The sequence below is a fragment of the Typopeltis vanoorti genome, chromosome 23 (assembly GCF_054136105.1).
Source record: "Typopeltis vanoorti isolate ZY-2024b chromosome 23, IOZ_Tvanoo_1.0, whole genome shotgun sequence".
Classification (NCBI taxonomy): Eukaryota; Metazoa; Arthropoda; class Arachnida; order Uropygi; family Thelyphonidae; genus Typopeltis; species Typopeltis vanoorti.
This window is the reverse complement of record NC_143571.1, coordinates 25,866,243-25,889,751: the sequence shown is the minus strand read 5'-3', so window position 1 is coordinate 25,889,751 and position 23,509 is coordinate 25,866,243. Positions and strand designations below refer to the sequence as shown.

At 36.0% G+C, this 23,509-nt stretch overlaps 1 protein-coding gene across 3 annotated transcripts in view; it reads left to right on the top strand.

The window, feature by feature from the left end:
* Positions 1–23,509, top strand: part of LOC150093698 (kielin/chordin-like protein) — a 1,333,292-nt gene that overhangs the window by 260,963 nt on the left and 1,048,820 nt on the right. For 2 of the 3 annotated variants that reach the window (XM_090412628.1, XM_090412627.1), the window contains exons 4-5: positions 3,154–3,290; positions 11,970–12,104. In XM_090412628.1, coding sequence (XP_090268754.1) covers positions 3,154–3,290; positions 11,970–12,104 — 272 coding nt within the window. Of the gene's footprint in view, positions 1–3,153; positions 3,291–11,969; positions 12,105–23,509 lie in introns of those variants that run through there. The other variant, XM_090412629.1, reaches the window with a different exon arrangement.

Genomic DNA, 23,509 nt, shown 5'->3' with positions numbered 1-23,509 from the left:
TTGCAGGTGTAGCATGAAATGAGTAGTTGGCTGGTAAGGTGATCAGTGCTGCTTGGGTGATATTCAAAACTGTCTAGTAGAAGCAACGTTAAAATGTATTCCTAGGTCAGAATTGTGAGGATAACAGAACAAATTCTGGGAAGGACACTGACTTGTAGAAGTAAGGAGATTCTTGTTCCATTGTATAAGGCCTTGATTATGCCACATATGGACTACTGTGTACAGATTTGTCACCTGGTTTTCAAAAGGATGAAGAGATGTTGGAAAAGGTCCAGATGTGACTCTAAGGTAGTTTCTGATATCTCTGGAATGTTGAATATGAGGAAAGGTTGAGTAGATGTAATTTACAGAGTCTAGTGGATAGAAGGAAGAGGGGGTGATATGATAGAGACATACAGATTGGTAAGGAGTTGTTATAGGATCAATGTTGAAAAGGTTTTTTATAAAATGGTGGGAGATCAGGGGACAACAAGAGGTCATCCCTGGAACCTGTATAAGGAGGGTGTGAACAAGGGAGTGAGAAGCAGGTTTTTTGCATGCAGAGTTGTGAATGATTGGAATGACTTGCATGAAAGTGTAGTGTCTGCAGAGAATTTAAATGTGTTTAAGGGATTTTGATGAGCTGTGTATGACAAAGGGCTCCTCCTAGATGTGTCTTTGACTACTATGGGGTCTTAGGATAAAAATAATATGAGACTACACAAATCTAAAACAGTTGGTTATCCATTTCTACTTGTTATTGCAAATTTTCAATATCTTGATGTTTTTTATGGTATATATGGTATTGTAATAGAAGCAAATAGTTATTATAGATCTCGCTATATACTGATGATTTAATAAAAATTCTTTAATGAATTAAAGAGTAAGTTTCTCACAACACTACCAGTTTTCAGTATGAATGACATGCTCTGATCACTCCTCATTTGGAACCTAGTGGCTATTCCAAAAGGTTGAACTGTTTTAAAGTTCTATCAAAATGTTGGGTTATTGCTTATGACATTGCTAAGTAATAAACTATATCACTATAATCTAATAGTTAGCCTACAATGTTCTGTCTTTATATCTTCAGATGATCATAATAATGACAATGATATTTCTCAGGAGAAGAAGATGGAGATTTTGATATAATAGCAATAATATATTTATGTCATCCCTCGACTTATGTTCGTTTGAGTTACGTCCTTTCAAAGATACGCCCATGATCCCATAAAGGAATAAATAACATTTTCGGTTATACTTTCGAACAAGACGCAAGCGAGCGTAAGGTAAAGCATGCATAGTGGCAACAGCGCTTTCGGTGGCAACCTCCCTGGGCAGTCGGCACGTGTCTTCAACAGTTCCTATGTTGATTTTCTGTTTGAGAAATGGGTTATTTGGGTATTTATCGTTAGTTATTTTGCAATGTTTTTGCAATATGGCCACTACACACACACAATCAAAAAACCTAGTGAAGAATCCCAGAAAAAGAGATGAGCAATTGATCTTGAAACTTTGGATGGTCTCATTCTACAGTGACGACCACTTTGAAAAATAAGGATAAAATCGTAGAGGCTGTGAAAGGATCTGCTTCCATTAAAAATGACGATAGCAATGACAAGATCCCATTGGTAATATGGAAAAGCTACTTGCATCATGGATAGAGAACCTGAACCAAAAAAATATGAGCACAGAGAACCTGAACCAATAGTTCAGGTTCTCTGTGCTCATATTACAATATGAGATTATTAGGTTCTCTATGCTCATATTACAATAACCTCATTCGGGTAATGTGGCTGGATATAAACTGAAACCATTTGTAATGTGGCACAGTGAGAATCCATGAATCTTCAGAAACATTAGGAAGCATACTCCCAATTCATTTTGGGAGCAATAAGAAGTTGTGGATGACTCAAAAATTGAGGATGCCTTAATCAACTATTATGCGAGTGAAATAAAAAGCTATTATGTGAAAGAAAATCTAGAATTTAAAATTTTATTCTAGATAATGCTCCAGGTCATCCGTCCTATACGTCTTATAGCGGTGATCTTCCCCAAGTTCAAGGTCATGTTTCTTCCTCCAAACACTATTTCATTCGTCCAACTGATGGATCAGGGAGGTTTTGCCATTTTTAACGCTTATTATCTATGGAGAACTTTTCCACATGCACTAGTGGCAGAAATATTTCTGCTACTGAAGGAAATGACCAGACTCTCATGCAATTCAGGAAAGCATTCAATATTTATCATGCTATTAAAAATATTGCTGTGACTTGGGGTAAAGTGGCCTCTCAATATAAGTGGCATATGGAAAAAGATATTAGAAAGGTTTGTGCATTTTGGAAGTTTGTAATAGTGGGCCTAGCAAACAATCTGAATCTCGAAGTGAATGATGACGACATAATTCAACCCTCATAGAAAGTTCCCCTGAACAGTAGACCAACGAAGAATTGGTCGAACTGGAGAAACAACTGTTGCAGAGGAAAAACGAGAAAAGGAAGAGGGAAAAGAGAAACAGGAAGAGGTAGTTAAACAATTTGTAGTGAAGGGTCTTGCAGAAATGTTCTCTGCAGTTAGCGATGTCCTCAAAATGGCTGAAGACATGGACCCCTATGTTGAATGCTGCTTAATAATAAAAACGAAAGTACATGATGCCTTTGCATGCTATGAACACATTTATGATTTAAAGATGAAGAGTAATGAGCAAAGCACATTGGACATTTTCATCAAAAAAACAAAGGCTACCCCAGAAGAGCTGCAGTCTGGTCCTTCCAATAGGGAAAGTAATGATGATGTGATTGTGGAGGAAGATTTGGGTGATTGTTCTCCTGTTTTATAGTGGCAGTAACACACAGTACAGTTTTATAATAAGGTTTAAAAATTAAAATGACAGTATACTTATTACTGTTAGGTCCCTAACCCATATAACTCTGTTGATTTAATGCATCAACTTACGTCCTGCCTGCTGGAACGGAACCCAGACGTAAGTTGAGGGATGACTGTATTTATAATAATAATAATATTTTTATATATTTATATTTATAATACATATTTATATTATGTATAATTTATAATATATATTTATAACAATAATATATTTATTTTAATAATATCATATCCATGGAGGCCTGAATCATCATCATAATAATGATGATAATAATATTTATTCTTATTCAGTCCATCAGCAAGCAGATGAGCCTGAGGAGGATGATGAGGAGGAGGAAGAAGGTTATGATATTTGCAGAATGAAACTGACTACCATGAATGATACAATAGAAAAACTCAATGTGGAACTTTCTGAGATCAAAAGAGATGTAAGCAAAATCTTTTCCTTTAGTGTTACACGGTGATCAGTATTCATTTTAGACAAATTCTGGATCAGTGAGTTGGGGAAACTTCACAGAAGCTTAGGTATAGATTGTACTTGGATTCAATTAGACATTGTAATATTAGGACAATCTCTTTCTATCCTTTTTATAACATGGTTGTAGAGTCCATAATTTGTCTAAAATGAAAAATGAGAGGTAAGCGAAAGTATAGTCGTTATAGATGTTAGAATAAATATAGGAAGCTTATGAAAGTAATTCAGAGACTGACTGTAAAGGATTTTTTTGATTTTTTTTTAAAATAACATTTCTTGAAAGTAGATCGCATTTGTTTTTCTTTATGTAAATTCTTATAAATGTATTTTACTGTTTTTTTTTTTTTTTTTTGTAATGTTTTCTGTTATCTCCAGACATTGTCTGGATCAGTGAGTTCTGGTAACTTCAGAGAAGCTTAGATGTAGATTGCAGTTGGATTCGATTAGACATTGTAATATTAGGACAATCTCATTCTATCCTTTTCCCCTCAGCTGGAAAGACGTGGGTTCAAATTCCATTTAGAAAATGAGAAACTTAAGGTGAGATGGTTTTTTTTTTTTTTCCATTCCACAGGTAAACTGATACCAGAATACGCACATTTAACGGATAAAATGACCTCATAGCTTCATTTGTTTGATCATAATTCCAAACCAAATGTTCTATAATTATTTCTGTTATAGCTTGGATCTGGATTGAAATTGGTAATGCAGATTACTTTGATTTTATTGTAGCAGTGCTAAACTGTAACAACTGTGATTCTGAACAGCTAGTTTTTAGCTTCTGTTTTTTCATCATTACTTAACGGCATTTAGTGATGCAAAGTAATGGAAATAAATATTGTTTAATGTCTATTTCTGATTATTTGGACTACTAATTATTTTGGCAGTAGAGAAAATTATCACTGCACTGCACTGCACAGAAATAAGACATGCCAGCATTGTTAGATTAAATCCTATATGAAGAAGGTACCAATTATATTGCCCGAAATATGTGCTGTTTACATTTATCTTGAGAAATGTTATACAGCTGTGTCTGTTTATATTTGGTAATTTTTTATAAGTGTCATATAATAAAAACACCTTTTAGAATAATTTCATTTCTAATTGGCATTTAAGCAATAATATTGTCACAATGTAGTCAGCAAGCTTTTTTCTCATACTGATTGTATGCTATTTGTATTTCTCTCCTTCACTTTGCTTTTATGAAGGATTTTATGGATTTTATTGTTTATAATCCAAATTGATGCTATTAACAATGTTATCTGCTCTTGTAGTTGTGGCTTTTTATTCTTGCAAAAGTTTTTACTGATTGGTTTTTGTTATTTAAGATTCCTTTTAAAATGTTTTTGACTATAGTAGAAGCAGACTGACATTTCTCTCATTCAAAATCACATCTGAATTTTAATTTAGAGATTTTTTGTAGTATTAAAATTTAATCATGGCCTGACTGAAAATATCATATTATTATTAGCATCTGATCTGACCTCCATGGAGTCAGAGTCTCAGTGTGGGAGATACATGCTACCGCATACAAAGCTCATCTAACTATGCCTTAAACTGATTCAGTGTGTCTACATTCACAACACACCCAAGCAATGATTTCTACTCAGCAACCATTCTCCATATAAAGAACCTTTTCCTCACTCCTCTGCTCATACCATCCTTATAGAGTTTCCAGGGATAGCCTCCTCTCCTATTCTATAAAAAATCTTTCACATGCCAACCTGATAACAAACCCTGACTAGCTTATATGTCTCAATCATATCCACTCTCCTACTCCTCCTATTCATGGGGCTTTGCAATTTAATTCTCTCAATCGGTTCTTGTACTCCATTTCAGGATTACTGGCCACCTTTGTGAACCTTCTCTAGATCCTTTCTAATATATTCTCATTGCCATGAAAACCTGGTGACCAAATCTGTGCACAATAATCCATACAAGGCCTGGTCAAGGCCTTATACAATGCATCATAACCTCTTTATTTCTGCATGTCAGGGCCCTCTGCATCATTGCCATTATCCGTGTGATGTTTTCACAACTTGTTCAATGTGGCCACTGAATTTCAGGTCCTTGCCCCCCCACCAATTCATATCTCTCATTTCTTGTACCTCCTTTAAAGTTTCCTAAACCAGTGTATTTATTGCATCCCATCATTGCTTACCAAATTTCAAAACCTTACACTTTGAAACATTGAACTGACAGTTCCATTTACCTGCCCATTCATGCAATCTCCTGCAAAGCCATACATCTGCTTGACTCTGCATTGCTCTCCCCAATTTTGCATCTATAAACAGCTGCATATCACCAGTTAAACCCATTCCAATATCATTAATATGCAAATCGAACAACAATTGCCCAATACAGACTGCCGTGGCACACTCCTAGTAAACCTCCTTCTTCAGGACTGCACCCCATATACAACTTTCTGATACCTATCTTACAGCCAGTCACTGGCCTAACTCACTAATCTGTTATCTAATCCCATTTCTTTCAGTTTATTTAACAGCTTGTCATGTGGCAGTTAAATAAACTGAAAGAAATGGAATTGGATAATAGTAGTCTTACCTTATTGGATAACAAATCTTATCTTATTATATAGTGAAACCTGTGGAGTATTCATAACTAAACATACACACGTAACCATGTTATGTGTATGTTTAGTGCTCAAGTCAGTGCTCAAGCAGCATCTGTCTCTATTCCACCCAACTTGTTTTTCCATGCTATAGGCTCACAGTTGTCTCTTAAGTTTTCATAATTATTAGCCTTGTAGTTCTACAAATATCCTTTTCTCACAGAAGTCCTCAACTGATTGGCTGCAATTCAGGGGATCTATCTTCATTTTCTCTTTCACCAACTGAGGAGATTAGCTGCCTCATTCACAGTTGCATGTGATATGACCGGAAGAAAAATCAGAAGAAAGATTGTTGAATGTTTTATAAACTTAGAATTATTTTTCTGGTACCCTTATTTAGTGGCTTTGTTGGATATTGTTATAAGATAAATATTAAATGCTTGTTGAATCTGCAACATTTCATCCATTACTTGGCTCATTATTATGTTAATGATCTTCCATTAATGTTTCTCTAATTTGTTCTCTTATCAGAGCATGACTAGTCTTGTTAGAAAATTTGTATGCCTTGCACAGATTAAACAGGATTTTGTTTGTACAGATGTATGTATGATCAGTAGGACGGTGGTCTCAAAACTGGCAATGAATCCTTTATCCCAACATTCTTTTAATCCTTTATCTAAACAATGTTATAATGTAGCATTAAAACTTTTTACAACTATCTCTGATCTGAAGTATTTAATAGTATGGCGATTTACTATTGTATTACATGTATATAGAAAATATGCCTTCTCTAAAGATAACCTTAGTGTTTTCATGTAGTTCCCACTGGTGAGACCTCAGTAAAGGCTGAAACAGCTTCAATAGTGACTCTTCACATAGTGATTTTGCATTATGGAATCTCGAGGCAGGCACTTTACACACAAAAGTTGTTTGCGTGAAGGTACTTTACACACAAAACTTGTTTGCCTGTACTTGAGTAAGGGATTAAACCAGAATGTAATTATTGTCATGTATAATGTACCTTATAACCCAGCAGCAAATCTTACACTAGCATGTCAAATTTCCTGCACACCCACACTTGCTTACTTCTCTTATATAAAATAAAAGAAGCAAGTATATATAAACCTCTTTATATAAAATCTCTCCAAACATATATATATATATATATATATATATATATATATATATATATATATATATATATATATATATATATATTACACTCAGAGCACCATACAATTCTTTGAAAATCCATACCGCTCATATTATGTGTAATTTTTTGCGGACCTATATAATGATCTCACTCTCACTGGCATTTTGTCTCAGAGCACTTTAACAGAGTTAAAACAATGCAGAACAAATATCAACAAAACATGTTGTTATCACATGGTTAAAACACGTAGTTATCACACGACAATACTCGATGCAAAACTATACAATATCGTCACTGTTAAATTTGACTCAAAAGACTCAAATTTTGAGTCTTTTGAGTCAAAAGACTTATCATGGGAGGTACCCACTGTTACTATGAGTAACGCATTTTTTTAACGCATAGTTAAACTATGCGTTAAACTCATTTAACGCATAGTTACCAACTTACCGACCACTCTCCATCCAAAGAACCTGCTCCTTACTCCTTGCCCGCATCCTCTTACATTTCCAGGGATGGCTTTGTGTTGTATTCCCCTTTCCATTCTTTGAAAATTTTTTTCCACATTAACCCAGTAACAACCACTCTTGCATAGAGGACTGATCAGCCAATTCCCATCTTATAGTCTGCCTTCCATGATATGGAAATTTTCTGCCTTTCACCCATTGTAATTGGATAGTTGGTTTTCTTTCTCTCTCTCTCTCTCTCTCGTTATTCACTGTGTGTAATAGTGGTGGTGTTGTTCTCTCTTCAGATTTTTCTACAAGCCTATTCATGGTTTATATATATATATATATATATATATATATATATATATATATATATATATATATATATATATATATATATATATATATATATATCAGGTGCGAATATTCCTGGTGCGCTAGGTGTGCAGTGCACATCAATGAAACATCAGCACGATTCCTAAAATTGAACACAATATACTGTACTAATGCTTCATTGTCCTCTTCAGGAGGGTAATAAAACATTATTGCTTCATGAAGGAGGCAATTTTCACTATGTAAACATTGCATCACATTCGCGTTAATAGCCCAGTTGTGTTTTCGAAATGCATACACCTTTGAGCCATTCAAAAAGATGTCAAGAGGGCACAGCGGGTCAAATTCTTAGCTTTCTAATATTTTTAAACTGCTGAGAAGGCGGGAGCTCACTCAGCACCTAGCATCTGTGATTTGTTATTGTGTCAACCAATCCAATTGAACGTTGTCACTTGTCATGAGTTGAGTGCTTTTCGTATCTGATGTATATTACAAACAGTTGTTATGCATGTTTTCTGGAACTGAAAAATTGAAGGTGAATGTACGGAGAAAAATGCTAATTGTTTTTTCTTTTGTTTGTGCAGTATAGCATCTGTTGAGGTTGCAAAGTTTATTAACAGTATATAGAGATATTTTTATTCTAGTCTTCAGAAACAACAGACAGTAAAAAATATCCATCCCTAAATAAAAATGAATATTCTGTGTATTATAAGACATTGTTGATCTACAACAAAATACCACCATATGTGAGATTGATATAATCAATCAATCTCACAAATCAATCTCACATATGGCGAGATTATCAATCTCACCATATGTGAGATTGATAAAACAGAAGAACTGCTGATACTAAAAGAAAAAAAAAAAAACTAATGAATTTAGGATTCCTGAAAGTGTGGATAATTTTGATAATGAGCAGATGTTATGTATACTGAGTCTCAGTAAACAAAAGAAAATTCTTTGAAAATGGAGTGAAATATACACAAACCAGAGAAATACACATAACATGGGTAACAAATTTTACGAGATGATTTGCTGCTCCATCAAACCATATTTATTCCTGCAATTCTCTCTCTCTCTTCATAAGTTTTTTTTTTAAAAATTCTTCTTCTTTCGCTATGCCTTATCCCGTGTTAAACGGGGTCGTCGTTCCCATCTTTAATCTTCTTCTTCTTCCAGATTCTCTGGTCCAGGGCATTTTCCCGACTCCATCCTTTCTCCCAAAGATCCTCTGCCACCTTATCCCTCCATCAGTTTGGGCCTGCCTCTTTTCCTCCTTCCCTCCACCTCCATTTGCTCCACTCGTTTACCAACATACTCCTCACTCCTCTCTACATGAGCGAACCACCTCAGCCTGCTTTCTTGTACCTTCTTACCGATCGGCCCCACCTTGACCGTCCCTTTGATGTAGTCATTCCTTATCCTGTCCTTCTTTGTCACACCACTCATCCATCTCAACATCTGCATCTCCGCCACCTCCATCTTCCTCTCCTGTGCCTTTGTTATTGGCCATGTCTCCGTTTCATGGAGCAGACGGCCTCACCACCATCTTATACAGCTTTCCTTTCATCTTCCAACTCACTCTCTTGTTGCACAGGATCCCACTCATCTTCCTCCAGTTTATCCAGCTACATGTTATTTGGTGCTGTATTTCCAAATAACATGCAGCTGGATGTCACCATTCCTCTCGATGACCAACCCGAGGTACTTGAATTTCTTCCCTGAAGTTAACCTTTCGCCCTGGAGTCATATGATCATATCCTCATCACCCTCATTGAAATATATTCGGTCTTTACCCGGCTAATTTTCATGCCTCTCTCCTCCAATACCTTTCTCCACTCTTCCAGAGTCTTTTGAAGCTTCTCTCGAGATGATTCGCAGAGAACAATATCATTGGCAAACATCATGCTCCATGGCGCCTCCTTCTTGACGTCCTCCACTAGTACATCCATGACCAGATCAAATAGGCATGGACTCAGAGCTGATCCCTGATGGAGCCCTACAACAATGGGGAACCCTTCTGTTGTGCCAACACTGGACCTGACCTGAGTTTTCGCTCCCTCATACATCTCCTTCACCAACCTCACATACTTTTCTGACACCCCTTCTTCCTCATACACCTCCATACTCCCTGTCTGGCCACTCTGTCGTATGCCTTTTCCCAGGTTTATAAACACCATATGTAGCTCTGCCTGCATCTCCCTATATTTCTCCATCAATCACTTTACTGCAAATATTGTATCCGTTGTCCCTCTTCCTGGCATAAATCCAAACTGCTCCTCACCAATTTTTGTTTCCTGCCATATCCTTCCTTCAATTACTCATTCCCATATCTTCAACATGTGTGTGACATCAGTTTGATCCCTCTATAGTTGCCACAATCTTGAACATCTCCTTTTCCCTTGTAGATTGGGACGAGAATGCTTTTCCTCCATTCCTCTGGTATCTTTTCCTGTTGGGCTATTTTCCACATCAGATCCCATAACATACATGTCTATGCTTCCTAAGCTTCTCCAGGTATCTGGTCTGCCCCCACAGCCTTTCCATTCTTCGTTTTTCTCAGTGTCCAATACACTTCCTCTCTGCTTATGTCCTGCACCGATCCCGCGTTTGCCTCTCCATCCTCGAACCTCTCTCTTGGATTCTCCTCATTTAGTAGATTACGAAAATATTCTTCCCATCTTCCTCTGATTCTGTCCTCCTCTTGTAGTACTACTCCTGTGGTGTCCTTTATCTGCTTGACTGATGTTATGTCTTTTGAGGCCTTATCTCTAGCTTTTGCTATTCTCAACAACTTAGCTTCCAGAAGAGAATGGGCTGAATATCCCACGTGGAAATTATTCCAAGCTTATGAGGAGGGAAGTGATGGACTGACTATGCAGAAAGCCCACACATACCGACAGATATCTGCATAGTCAGTCCCATCACTTCCCTCCTCATAAGCTTGGAATAATTTCCACCTTGGGACATAGAGCCTGTTCTCTTCTGGATGACCCAAATGAACTTCTTACAGAAATAAACCATCTCAAAACTTCTTTCAAAATTAATGGATATTCCAAGAGAATCATTGAAAGATTCCTTCTTAATCCTCCTAGACATCGCTCAGAAGAAACATATAGATTCAAAGGCAACATATCTATTCCTTACATAAGTACAGTTTCACATAAATTAGCAAAAGTTCTAAGAAAATACAATATCAGAACTTTGTTCACTCCACTTCCAAAAATCCGTTTCTTAATAAGCCACCCAAAACCTTGTCATCATCATCTTAATTACCCTGGTGTATATAAAATATTGTGTGATTGTGATATTCCTTATTTTGGGCAGACAGACAAATCTGTCGAATTGCATATGGAAGAACACGAGGGACGTTATTTACAAGAGACATCAAAGTACTGCATTATCAAGTCATATCCTTTTCTTGGCTAATCCTAATGATGAAAGCTAAAGTCACACAGTCTGCTGGGAAAAATCTACTAACATCTTCCATTGCAATGATGAACTAGAGAGAAAAATCGTGGAATCTAGGGAAATCATCTTCAATCCTGTTCATCTAAATAATAACTTGAGCTGCAACCTCCCAGATAGTCATTCAACTGTAATCATGTACTAACGTTCACGAGATGCTACTAGCACACACTTTCCCAACAATACAACAAATGAAAGAACAGCTTTAAATACAACCACTACGTTTTAATGTCAATTATGTATAGAGACTCTGTGTTTATAGTTTATTTAAGCTTCAGTGTTTTAGTGTTTTTTTCTTTTTTCTTTCTTTTATAATGTCACCTGATGAAGGCTGTTACAAGCTGAAACTAGTTGTGTTTTAATATTAAAACCTTTTTACTCTCGGTTTTAGTCATTCACTTATTTTAAAAAAAATATGTATGTTAACTGAGTCAATGATCATTCTTTCATATATATATATATATATATATATATATGTATATAAATGGGTTTAGTAGCTGTTTCTGTAGTTGTATTTATATATTTGAAATAAGATTGTTTTATATTTATATAGTTATTCATTTTTATTTTATTTGTTAGAGACTTGAAAACTAAAATAAATTAATTCCTTTTTTTTATTTATATTTTTTGCATTTTTATTTATTTATTTATTTTTTTTAGAATCACAAATTGTTTGCTCGCACTAGTGAACTCTTAGAACAGTGTGTTTGCCAGCAACCATGCTATTATGGTAACAAGACATATATGGATAGAGAATCATGGTATCATGATCCATTTACATTATGCCACTGTAATGTATGTAGATTTTGTAATTTATTAAATAAATGGATCTACAGAAAATAACAAAGCAAAGTTATACCCGATGATTTCTTTCCAACTTTAATTGACCAGTGCAATTAAGATGCCATGATTTATTTTTAGGAAATTTTTATTAATAAAAATTCTCTAAAAGTAAATCATGGTATCTTCTTGTGCTATGTGTATTTTAAAGAAATGTTTATCTGTAATGTTTTGTAACTATTTTCCAAAGTTAATTAAAAATTTGAAATTATGTTTGTGATAATGGTTTATTTATTTACTTTTTAGATTGGATCTAGGAGTTTTTTTTGTTTTTTTGTATGTCATTTTTGTGTTTACATTTTGCTAGTTTGGATTGCTCTTTGTAAGTTATGGATGGCAATTTAAATTTTAAAAATGACACCCATGTGTCAACATAGATCTACATTTTTGTGACAAGTTTCAGCTTGGAGATAAAGTTTTATATTTGACTATTCCCTGTAGATGAACCTTGATTTTTTTTTTTTTTTTCATATATCAGAAAAATGTAGAAGATTTTATGGACTGCGAGGATGAATGAAAAAAAAAAAAAAAGGTTCATGTGAGAAGCATTATGATGGCATAGAGTATTTTATTGTTATTATTATTAGTAGTAGTATTTTATTGTTATTATTATTAGTAGTAGTATTTTATTGTTATTATTATTAGTAGTAGTATTTTATTGTTATTATTATTTTAGTAACGTCCATGGAGTCAATAGATTTAGCCAGCAAAGATAGGTTGATTGGTAGAGCCTCTGCTACTAATGGCTCATGCAAAAAGTTTAGCAAGTTTGAGCATGGTTAATAGTTGGAAGGGGATCAATCGTTCGATGGTATTGGCACACTCTCCTGCGATGAGTCTTTGGACTCCTGGGAGGCATCACATTATAATAATAATAATTTATCATGGGAGTTCCATTCAATATCAGCATGTCTAGCATAATGAACTTTGAAGTTATCTACATTCCCTGCATTCACAATGCACTCCATCAGAGCAACAACTCTCCATGCAAAAAATCTATAACTTACATCCTTCTTCACCACAGTTTTTATAAAACTTCTAGGAATGGCCTCTCATTCTTCCCATAAGGCATCCATTCTTTTTATAATTCTCTTGGTATTAATCTGATAGAATATTTTAACTAATTTGAAAGTTTCTGTCTTATATCCTCTTCCTCCTATCCACCAAGCCTTGTAATCCACATTCTCTCAAATGCTGTTCATAACCATCACTCCAGTGTCCTAATATCATTTATTTATTTATCTTTGTATTCTCTCTAGTGTTTCTACATCACAATGAAAACTAGGTCACCAAATTTGAGCACAATAGTCCATGTGTGGTTGGACCAATGCTTTTTATAGAGGCATTACCACCTCCTTATATCTACTTGTCAATGTACTTTTAATCATAGTGGAAATACAGTATGCAGCCTTTGGATGAAAGGATGAAATTTGACATGTGAAGAAGCATTTCACTGATCTGATTGAGAGGGAGGAAGTTAGTAAGATAACAGAACTAATAAAGGATGATCTTTTGGCATTGTATAGGATTCCATTATTAAGGAGGGTGAAGAATAATGGGGTGCATTAAACATTTTTTCAAATGGCACAGTGAGACAGATACCTGTCTTTGCATGGAAGAAATAAATAAGTCAAAGTTAGTGGTAGTTGCAGTCACTTGGAAGGTGGGAAAAAGAATGTGGATAGGGATTTAAGGAAATTTACAAAGGCAAAGAATTATAGTGTAGTTGGGAAAGTGATCAGCATGTTGCCCAAGTATGGGCAACATGCTGATCAAGAGTGAGTTGAAAAGAAGAACAGACATAATGAATGGCATGATGGGTGAAGTGTGTGAGGCAAAAGGTATGCAATCTGTGCATATATGAAGTGAATTTGAATAAGTGTTTGGACTGCAGTTGAAAGGATTTGTGTTGAGAATCATGGTAAATGATTAGTTAAAGATCAAAGAAAGATTGCAAGATATAATTGCCAGCCTTGTTGGCCAAGTGGTTAGTGTATTTGCTCTCCAGCAAAAAGGCTGCGGGTTCGAATTCTGCCATGGGCATGGATGTTTGCGATTGTCTGTGGAAATGCTAGTGGTGGTGGTGTGATGGTGGTAGATGGCATTGGTGTAGTTGCAGCTAGTTGTAGTTGGTGGAGAGTTGTAGAGTAGGTGCCCTCCCTCGATGAGTCTTTGGACTCCCTGGAGGTACTACAAAATAATAATAAGAAGAAAAAGAAGAAACAAGTTGCAAGACAGTGGAAAGGTGGATATGATTATGGTAGGACAGATTGATATAATGCATGAGTGAGGAAGTCAGTGCAAGAAAGGAACAGGAAAGCAAGAATGTTAGTATGGCGAGAGTGATATAAATAGCACTTAGAATTAAGAGAGCTGCTGCTGGGATAGTCACAAAGAAAATGAGATTAGTATGTCTGTATACTAATGGAAGGAGTATCAGTAATAAAGGAGCCGAGTTTGTGGCATTGATTGAGTCACTGTGCCAAGTATCCTTAGTGAGGAATCAGAAAGCTCACTTGCCATTTGAGGAGGAGGCAGGTTTTCTACATTGGACCCTTTTAGTACCTGATTTGATTTGTTGATGATTTTTAAATCTTCCCATTTGGTACAGTTGAAGTGACAGAGGACAAGCACTGAGATTGAATGAGTGATATGATGAAAAGGAAATGTAGGCAAGATAATGGTTGGGAGTTACCATGAGGAGACCTAATTTCAGCATTGTAATTGAAGAGCATTAGCTGGTTAAGAAAATATCTAGGCTATTGGGAGAAAGATGTGGATTATCTGGTATTTTGGTTGACAGATGCAGATCATTAATATGTGTTTATCATTTCCAACAGAGATAAATAATAATAATTATTATTATTATAAAACCCTTTAAGTAACTTATATGTTTCCATCATATACAGTCATACCCCGACTTACACGGTTTCATATATGTATGTATTCCCATCCCACTTCACGCCTCACCACTAGTCGTATCTTTCAGGCGCCGGCCGCATTAGCTAGTGTCGCACATGCTGTGAACAAGCACTGACGTGTTTCGTGCGGTCTCCATTCATACACAATTTTTATAGTCTACAAACCTTGCGATTGTTTAATGTTATGTTCTTGATAAAAATTTTATCACATAAAAAATAATAATGTCATTCAAAAGAAGTAAGTCCGATTCTTCTATAGCTAGCAAGAAAAGAAAAACATTGACTTTGGAAACAAAACTCAACATTATTAAGGATTTTGAAGGCGGAATGAAAATTTGTGAGCTAGCAAAAAATATGCCGTCAGACGAATCTATTAGATTTTATGAAACCATTGACATCAAAATAACTTTCTTTTTTTAATGTACAAAAAACTACAATTATGATTATATTTCTTAAAAAATATGTGTTTTTGTAAACCTTTGGTCTCAATTAACTAATATTTTGTATGTTTGTATGCAAAATTATACCCGAGTTACGCGAATCCGACTTGCGCGCTTTTTGTTGGTCCCACCTGCCGCGTAACTTCAGGGTATTACTGTACTTTATTTTCCACATATCAACCAATTTTTCTAAATCACAAAAGTAACAAACCTTCAATTTGTCCTCATAGGGAGCATTGCACAGATGTGCCACCATAGTGGATGGAAAAAAGGAGGGTGAATTTGTTGCATTTCTAAAGTATAAATATCTTATACAGCATGTGACAAAAACAATTGAGTGGTTTTAGTCTCAGTCTCAGTCTCAGGTTTGGTAATATCTTCACAAGATGTGATTGTTAATGAGGTATTACCACTGCCAGCAGTTGGTGAGAGTGGTCATGGGGTACTTGTTTGGGAGTGGTAAAACATGAAAAGGTTATTTAAGTTAAGGGATATTACATCCCATATTGTTTCATAGCCAAATAAGAAACTCATGAAAAGGTTATTGCCAAAAAAAAAAAAAAAAAGAAAGAAAAGAAAAAAATGATAAATATGGAATTATGAGGCAGGTGATTATGGAAAGCTCTGTAGTCGACTATCACATACATTGGGTAGATGAGCTGTGCTGAAAAGATGTTGACAATGCTTGGGAATTTCATAAAGAATGTATAACTGCATAACAAGAGTTATGCTAATAAACAGAGTAGGAGTAAAATGCATGATCAGTAAAATTAAGCAAGCTCTGTTAGAAAAGAAAATGTTATGGATGAGGTAAAAGACATTCAGTGGTGATCATATCCATGAGAAGTATAAAGTGCAAGCTAGGAAGATGACAATCATGGTAAAGAAAGAAAAGGTTCAGTATGAAAGGAGATTAGCTAGTCAGGCCAAGAATAATATAAAGGAATTCTTCTGCTAAATGGCAAGCAAGAGGAATAAGAATTATGGTACGTTGCCACTGGTAGATATTCGTGGCAGAAGAGTGACCATTGCTAAGGATATAGTGGAAGCATTGAATAATTCCAGGCCAGTTCATCAGTGTATGTCATATTAGTGCAAATGATGCTGTCAACATGAAGAAGGGAGGCAAATATTAGAGGAATTAGAGGTGAAAGAATTAGAGGTTAACACTAGTATTAACAACATTACTATTTTATTAATTGCTTTATTTGATAATTTTAAGCAGTAATGATTTTTGAATAATGCCTCCTTAATTCATTTTGAAGAATGATAGGGCAATGTGCTCTTTGATTGAAAAATAAACAACAACTGAAGTTTAGTTGAAAGTTTATTTTTCACTTGGTTAGAGTATAATAAATTTAGTTTAATCCTTTATCCAAGTGTGAGCAAACAAAGTTTGCACCTGAAAGTATCTTCAGGACTGGGGTAAGGTAGTACAAACTGAGATAGCAGTGTTGGTAGTTTGCTCCACCTTTGGAAGGAGTGCCCTGGTGTTGTACCACCTTACCCCAGTCCTGAAGATACTTTCAGGCGCAAACTTTGTTTGCTCACACTTGGATAAAGGATTAAACTAAATTTATTATACTCTAACCAAGTGAAAAATAAACTTTCAACATCTTTCTCTAAATCCAGAGTAATTTATTAAAAAAGGGTGGCACACTATTTGGCAACTCCTATAGATAGAGATGACCTGCTAATGCTTCTGCCTGGTATCTCCACTAGGGCCTGGCTCCCACTGAAGAGACCTCAATAAAGGTCGAAACTAGTCTTGGTAGTGGCCCTTCCCTTAATGCATAACATTAGACATATCCGCAAGGAGATGTGTTTTGCATTATGGGAGATACTGAGATAGGAGTGTTGGTAGTTTGCTCCACCTTTGCAAGGAGTGCCCTGGTGTTGTACCACCTTACCCCAGTCCTGAAGATACTTTCAGACGCAAACTTTGTTTGCTCACACTTGGATGAAGTTTAGTTATTTTTCAACTGAAGGTCAGTTAACCAGTTTCATATAGAAGTAGCAGGATATTTTAATACTGAAATTTCAGATTTTCATTCTGCATACAGACACACTTAGAGAACATATACAATTAATAGATAAAAATAATATTAGTGGATGGCAGCTGGTGTAGTGTATAGACAAAGAAATAATGTTAAAATGAAAACAAAAACTTTATTCTAAGCAAGATGAATTAGGTGTAAAGTGTATCTTTTTTGTGATTGTTTTCCATAGTTTTTTATTTTAATTCCTGTGTAAGAGTCATCTTCTCAAATAATTTGCAGAGTCTGGTGGACAGGGGGGAAGAGGGGAGATATGATAGAGACCTACAAGTTGGTAAGGGGTTGTTATAGGATCAATGCTGGAGAAGTTCTACAGAAAATAGTGGGAGATCGGGGGAGAACCACAGGTCATCCCTGGAAACTGTATAAAGAAGGTGTGAGTAGGGGAGTGAGAGGCAGGTTTTTTTCATGCAGAGTTGTGAATGATTGGAATGCCTTGCTTGAGAGAGTGGTGTCTGCAGGGAGTTTGAATGTGTTCAAAGCACGGTATGATGAGCTGTGTGTGTGATTAAAGCACCTCCCAGATGAGTCTTTGACTCCATGAGGTCTTGGGTAGTAATAATAATAATAATAATAATTACAAATAACATTAGTGTTATATTAATAACAACCTTCGTGGTGTCAACAGACTCTTTGCAGGAAGTCTTACTCAAGCAGCTACATATCTGTTATATATTATGTTGAACCTGAAACCTGTTCACATGTCTAGCATTCACAAGCACATTGTGATGATGCATTCCACTCAACCGACATTCTAAATGTAAAACACCTTAACTCAAGTAAAGGTGTGGTGAAGAAGAGAGTGAAGAGTATATGAGCAGGGAACATATTATTGTAACTGACACACTGGTTGAAGATTGTGTGAGTGTTCAGAGAGTGTGTGGAAGTGATAGCAGGATAAAAAAGTTCGATTGATGATAAAGCAGATGTTAATGATGTTGAAAAACGGTGAAATTAATGATAAAGTGGGCAAAAATAATGTTGAAAAACAGAGTGCAGTTAATGGTAAGGTAGCAAGTAGGGTTGATGGTGAACAGGTTGTTAACGGCAGTAAAATAAGTGAGATTGAATGATATTGAAAAAAAGGATGCAAGAATTGAAAGCTGAGTTGGTGAATGCAGAGTGAAATGAAGAGAATTGAAGATATGTATGGAAGAGTGAAGAAGATGAAAAAAAAATGATGTCCATATGAAAAAGGTAATAAAAGACTCCCGAGAAGTGTATGGCGATTTGATTATTAGACGTGCGGTAAACGAGAAGATGCACAAGGTTTGTTTTCCCAGAAGTAAAATGAATAGAGTGATTGAGACATTGGATATGAGGAGTAAATGAGCAAAGGAGTTGGTAATGATAGTTGGGACAAATGACTTTACTGGGAATAACGAGAATGTAAGATTGGATATCAGGTGCTTCTAAAGAAGGATGAAAGATAATAGTATGACAGGAGAGATAGTCTGTGTTACCCAGGTATGATGGTGGTAATGAGATGAGGCAGAGAGCAAGAATTATGAATGATAAGTTAGCAGGAATGTATGTAGAGAAAGGAGTGCAGTTTGTTAATGTGTGAAATGAGTTTGAAGGAAAAATCGAACTATATAAGAATGATGGACTGCATTTGAATGGTTTTAGTGTGAGTCATTTGTAAAGACTGCTGCTAGAAGGGAGCATAATGATTGCAGAGAATGAATCTGAGCAAGTAAGAAGCAACGCAAAAAAGCAGGAAAGTAATGAAAGAGAGACTGAAGTGGGGCTTATGAATGAAGAAGTAGGTAGCATGCATGTAGAGTAGGGAAAATATTTGGATTTGAAGATTCTGGGATGAGTAAGGAGAAAAGAAATGGCTCAAGGAAAGTATGGAGAAGTCACACCTAATAAGTGATATTGATGAAACTTATTATAGGTCCAGGAATGAGCTATTATGTTTGCATATGCTAGAAGTATCAGAAACAAGGCAAAAGAAATGGTTGCATTGAATGAGTTCATTTATCCATAAATTGTTGGAATAAGTGAGACATGGTTGGATGAGGATGACATTCTGACAGGAATAGAGGTGGAAGAGTATAATATATTTGTAAGATGGAGTGCTACTGATGATAGAAAAAGAGTTATATCCATACAAGGTAGAAAGGGGGGGGGGAATAGTTTTAGTGGTTTTGAAGCAGTATAATGTGAGATAGAGGTGAATAGATTGAAATACTTCATTGGAAGATGCTGTAGACCTAGTAAAGTAGAGGGTAGTGAATAGGAAATGTATAAGCAAATTAGCCAATCAAATGGGAAATGGGAGATTATTATGGGTGATTTTAATTACGATATTATAGATTGAGATGACGAGATGACAGAAATAAAGAAAAAGAAGTTTCTTGAGTTTTTGAGTGACAACTACCTCAAGCAGTATATAACATAGGGCACATGAGAATTGGTGGTCTTGGATTTGTTGATCTCATCACAGGATGTTATTATAAATGAGGTGTCAAATCTCTCTCCAGTTGGTGAGAGTGATTACCTTGATGCTTGCCAGCCATTGAGGATTTCTGTGAGGAAAGTGTGTATTTGGAAGTACAAAACTAGTGATTATAAAAAGATTGGACAGCTTGCAGCTGTGGCATGAATAGATTAACCATGCAATACAGAGGAAACAGGCATTATGGAGATAACATCCAAGGAGTGGTTATAATCAATTCCACGAGGAATACAACATACAGACTAGATTGGTAAGGGTAGCAAAAGTTCATTATGGGCAGCAGTTAGTTAATGAAGCCAAAAACAATCCTAGGGAGTTATTTTTCGATATGTACAGCAAAAAAAAAAAAGAAAAAAAAAGAAAAGGATTATGGTAGGATCGCATTGACTGGAGCAAATGGTATAAGGAAAACTTCTACAGAGGATATAGTTGAGACATTTAATGAGCAGTTCATAAAGGTCATTTGTCCTTGTGAATGTGACATCATGTAGAGTTTTAGAGCAGTTAATGATGAGCAGAAGAGAATGCAAGCATCAAATTATTGACCAATCTGTGTGTCAGGTATTTTGCTTAAAGTGTTGGAAAGGCTGGTGGGAATCAGGGTTCAGAATTGAGCTGACAACAATGATATTGACTCTGATGGACAGCACAGATTTGATAAAGGGAGTTCATGTTTTAGTAATCTACTTACTAATACAAGATGACAGCAGCTTTGGATCTCGGAGATCGATAGTATACTTAGACTTTGCAAAAGCTTTTGATAGATTGATGGTCAAACTAGAGCAGATTGGGTTGGATACTAGACTAATGCATTGGATTCGAGATTGGCTGTCTGATAGGTATCAATAAGTTGTGAATGGGGAGCAATATCCCAGAAGAGGAAAGTCACTAGGTGTGCCTCTTTTAGGGCTATTGCTGTTTAACCTGTATGTTAATGATATTGAGGATGATTTGAATGGGGTATATCCCCATTCAAATGTCTCGAATAGACAGTTGTTTGCAGATGATGCAAAATTTGGATGAACTATGAGGAGTACAGCAAGTGTGGCCTTACAAGAAGGCTTGAATAGACTGAGTGAATGGGCATTGGGGGCTGGGGATGTCAATTCAATGTTGCAAAATGTAATGCTTTAAAATTTGTAAAAAAAGAAAGATGGGAAGTAGAATTCACTCTTGGTGGGGAAATAAGAGATCTCGAGGTGATGGTGGTTAAGGATCTGAGATTTAGAGGACATATTGCCAAAAGTGTGAGAATGACACAATGAATTCTGATAATGATGCAGAAGACATTATCTTGCAGAAGTAAGGAGATTTTTGTTCCATTGTATATGGCTCTGATTAGGCTACATATGGATTATTGTGCACAGATTTGGTCATCTGGTTTTCAAAAGGATGAGGAGATGTTGGAAATGGTCTAGAGGTGATTGACCAAAATTTCTGGTCTCTGGAGTGTTGAATATGAAGAAAGGTTGAGACAATTGATTATGCAGAATCTAGCGGGTAGGAGGAAGAGGAGTGATAATGATAGGAACATACTAGTTAGTAAGGAGTGGTTATGGAATTAAGAGGTCATCCCTGGAATATGTATATGGAAGGTATGACTTAGGAAGCGAGAAGCAGGTTTTTTGCATAGAGATTTGTGAATGGTTGGAATGCATTGCCTGAAAGCGTGGTGTCTGCAGAGAATTTGAATGTGTATAAGACATGGTATGATAAGCTGTGTGTATGACAAAATGGACTAGATGAGTCTGGTTCCATGTGGTCTTATAATAATAATAATTACGATAGTAATTATTATTTTTTATCGTAATTATTATTATTATAAGCCTACATGGAATATATATATATATATAATTGGCAATAATAATATTTCCAATTATACAGATTCAAAATAAGTTTCCTGCAACTCCACACAATGTTTACATTTGTTGTACAGGTGTTCAAAGGCACAGTGGAGGTCTTGAACGGGAACCTCCTTCAGGGTCTCTGTCACACCATGTTGGATGTCCTCAATGTCACTGAAGTGCTCCCTTTTCAAGGCACACTTCATCTTTATGAAGTGGAAAAAGTCTGTGGGGGCCAAATCTGCCAATAATGTGAGTGATATTTGATCACACAGATCGACTTCAAAGCCAGAAACTGCTTCACAGGCAATGCATGTGTGCATTGTCATGCAACAGAAAAACATTTGTTGTGGAACAGTTCTTTCGTGACATGTCAGATGCAGGTGTAGAGATGTTGCATTACTCGTAAATAATACTGACTGTTTGCTGGGAACAAATTTGCAGTGGATAATTGCAGCAGCATCAAGAAAACAATGGCCATTTTCTTGACATGTGATTTTTGCAACCTGACTTTCTTCTGCCAGGGAGAAGACATTCCACACCATTCCATGCTCTGGCATTTCACTTCCAGATCAAACTGAAAACATCCAACTTTCATAACTGGTGACAGTTCTTTGCAACACATCATGATCTTGATCAACTGCATGGATGAAATTTTGACAATCTGCAGCCTCGTGCTCTCTCTGTGCACATGTCAATGTGTGCAGCACAAACCTTGAACAAACCCTCCTCTTGTGCAAATCTCTTTCTAAGATTAATCTGGCCATTTCTTTACTGACACCAAGCTGTACAGTGCGTAGCTTAGTGGTTATTCACCTGTCATGGACAACAAGCTTTCACCACATTTTCATTTGTCTATGCAGAAACTGGCCATCCACAGCATGGGTCATCTTCTAGGGACTCCCTCCTGTCTTTAAACATTGAAAACCAGTGGAATGTCTGTGCTTGGCTCAGACAGTCGTTGCCATGAACTTGTGTTAGGTCTTGGTACACTTCTGTAGCAGTTTTTCCTAAATTACATTAAATTTTATCACAGCTGTTTGCTCCATGATGCAACTTCTCACACAATCCACTCACTCTCTTCATTGTTTGCCACATGAAACTGCTTTGTCACCCAGATCAAAAGTTGTACCTAGGATTACAATACACTCTAGCAATCAAAACTGTAAACACATTTGTTACTTTTATTCAAAGGATTGTCCTGTAAAAAATCAGTTGCATTACTTAATGGGCACTGTGCATGTAAGTATATATACAGTCATTCATCAACTTACAGCATGTGTGCCTTATACTAGTTGTATTTGCAATAGCCATCTCATTAAGATATTCATTGAATGCACGATTTGACAAAGTATTATAAGAGATTGGTGACAAGATAATGCCTTTAGCTGAAAATGATGGGTTGGAGAGCAAAAGCTGATTCTTCAAAATAATTATGAATAGCAGTTGGTGGAAACTGTGGAAGAAGAAGAGCTCACAGCTGAAGACACTATAGAGCTGGAAGCACAGAAAAGTTGAAGATCAAAATGAAAAAGATGCTGATTCCCCCAAAAAAGTGAAAAAAATTGCAGAAGTACTTGCTCCTTTTTATAAGACAATTTGGTTTTTAAGAAAATAGACTCCAACATGGAGAG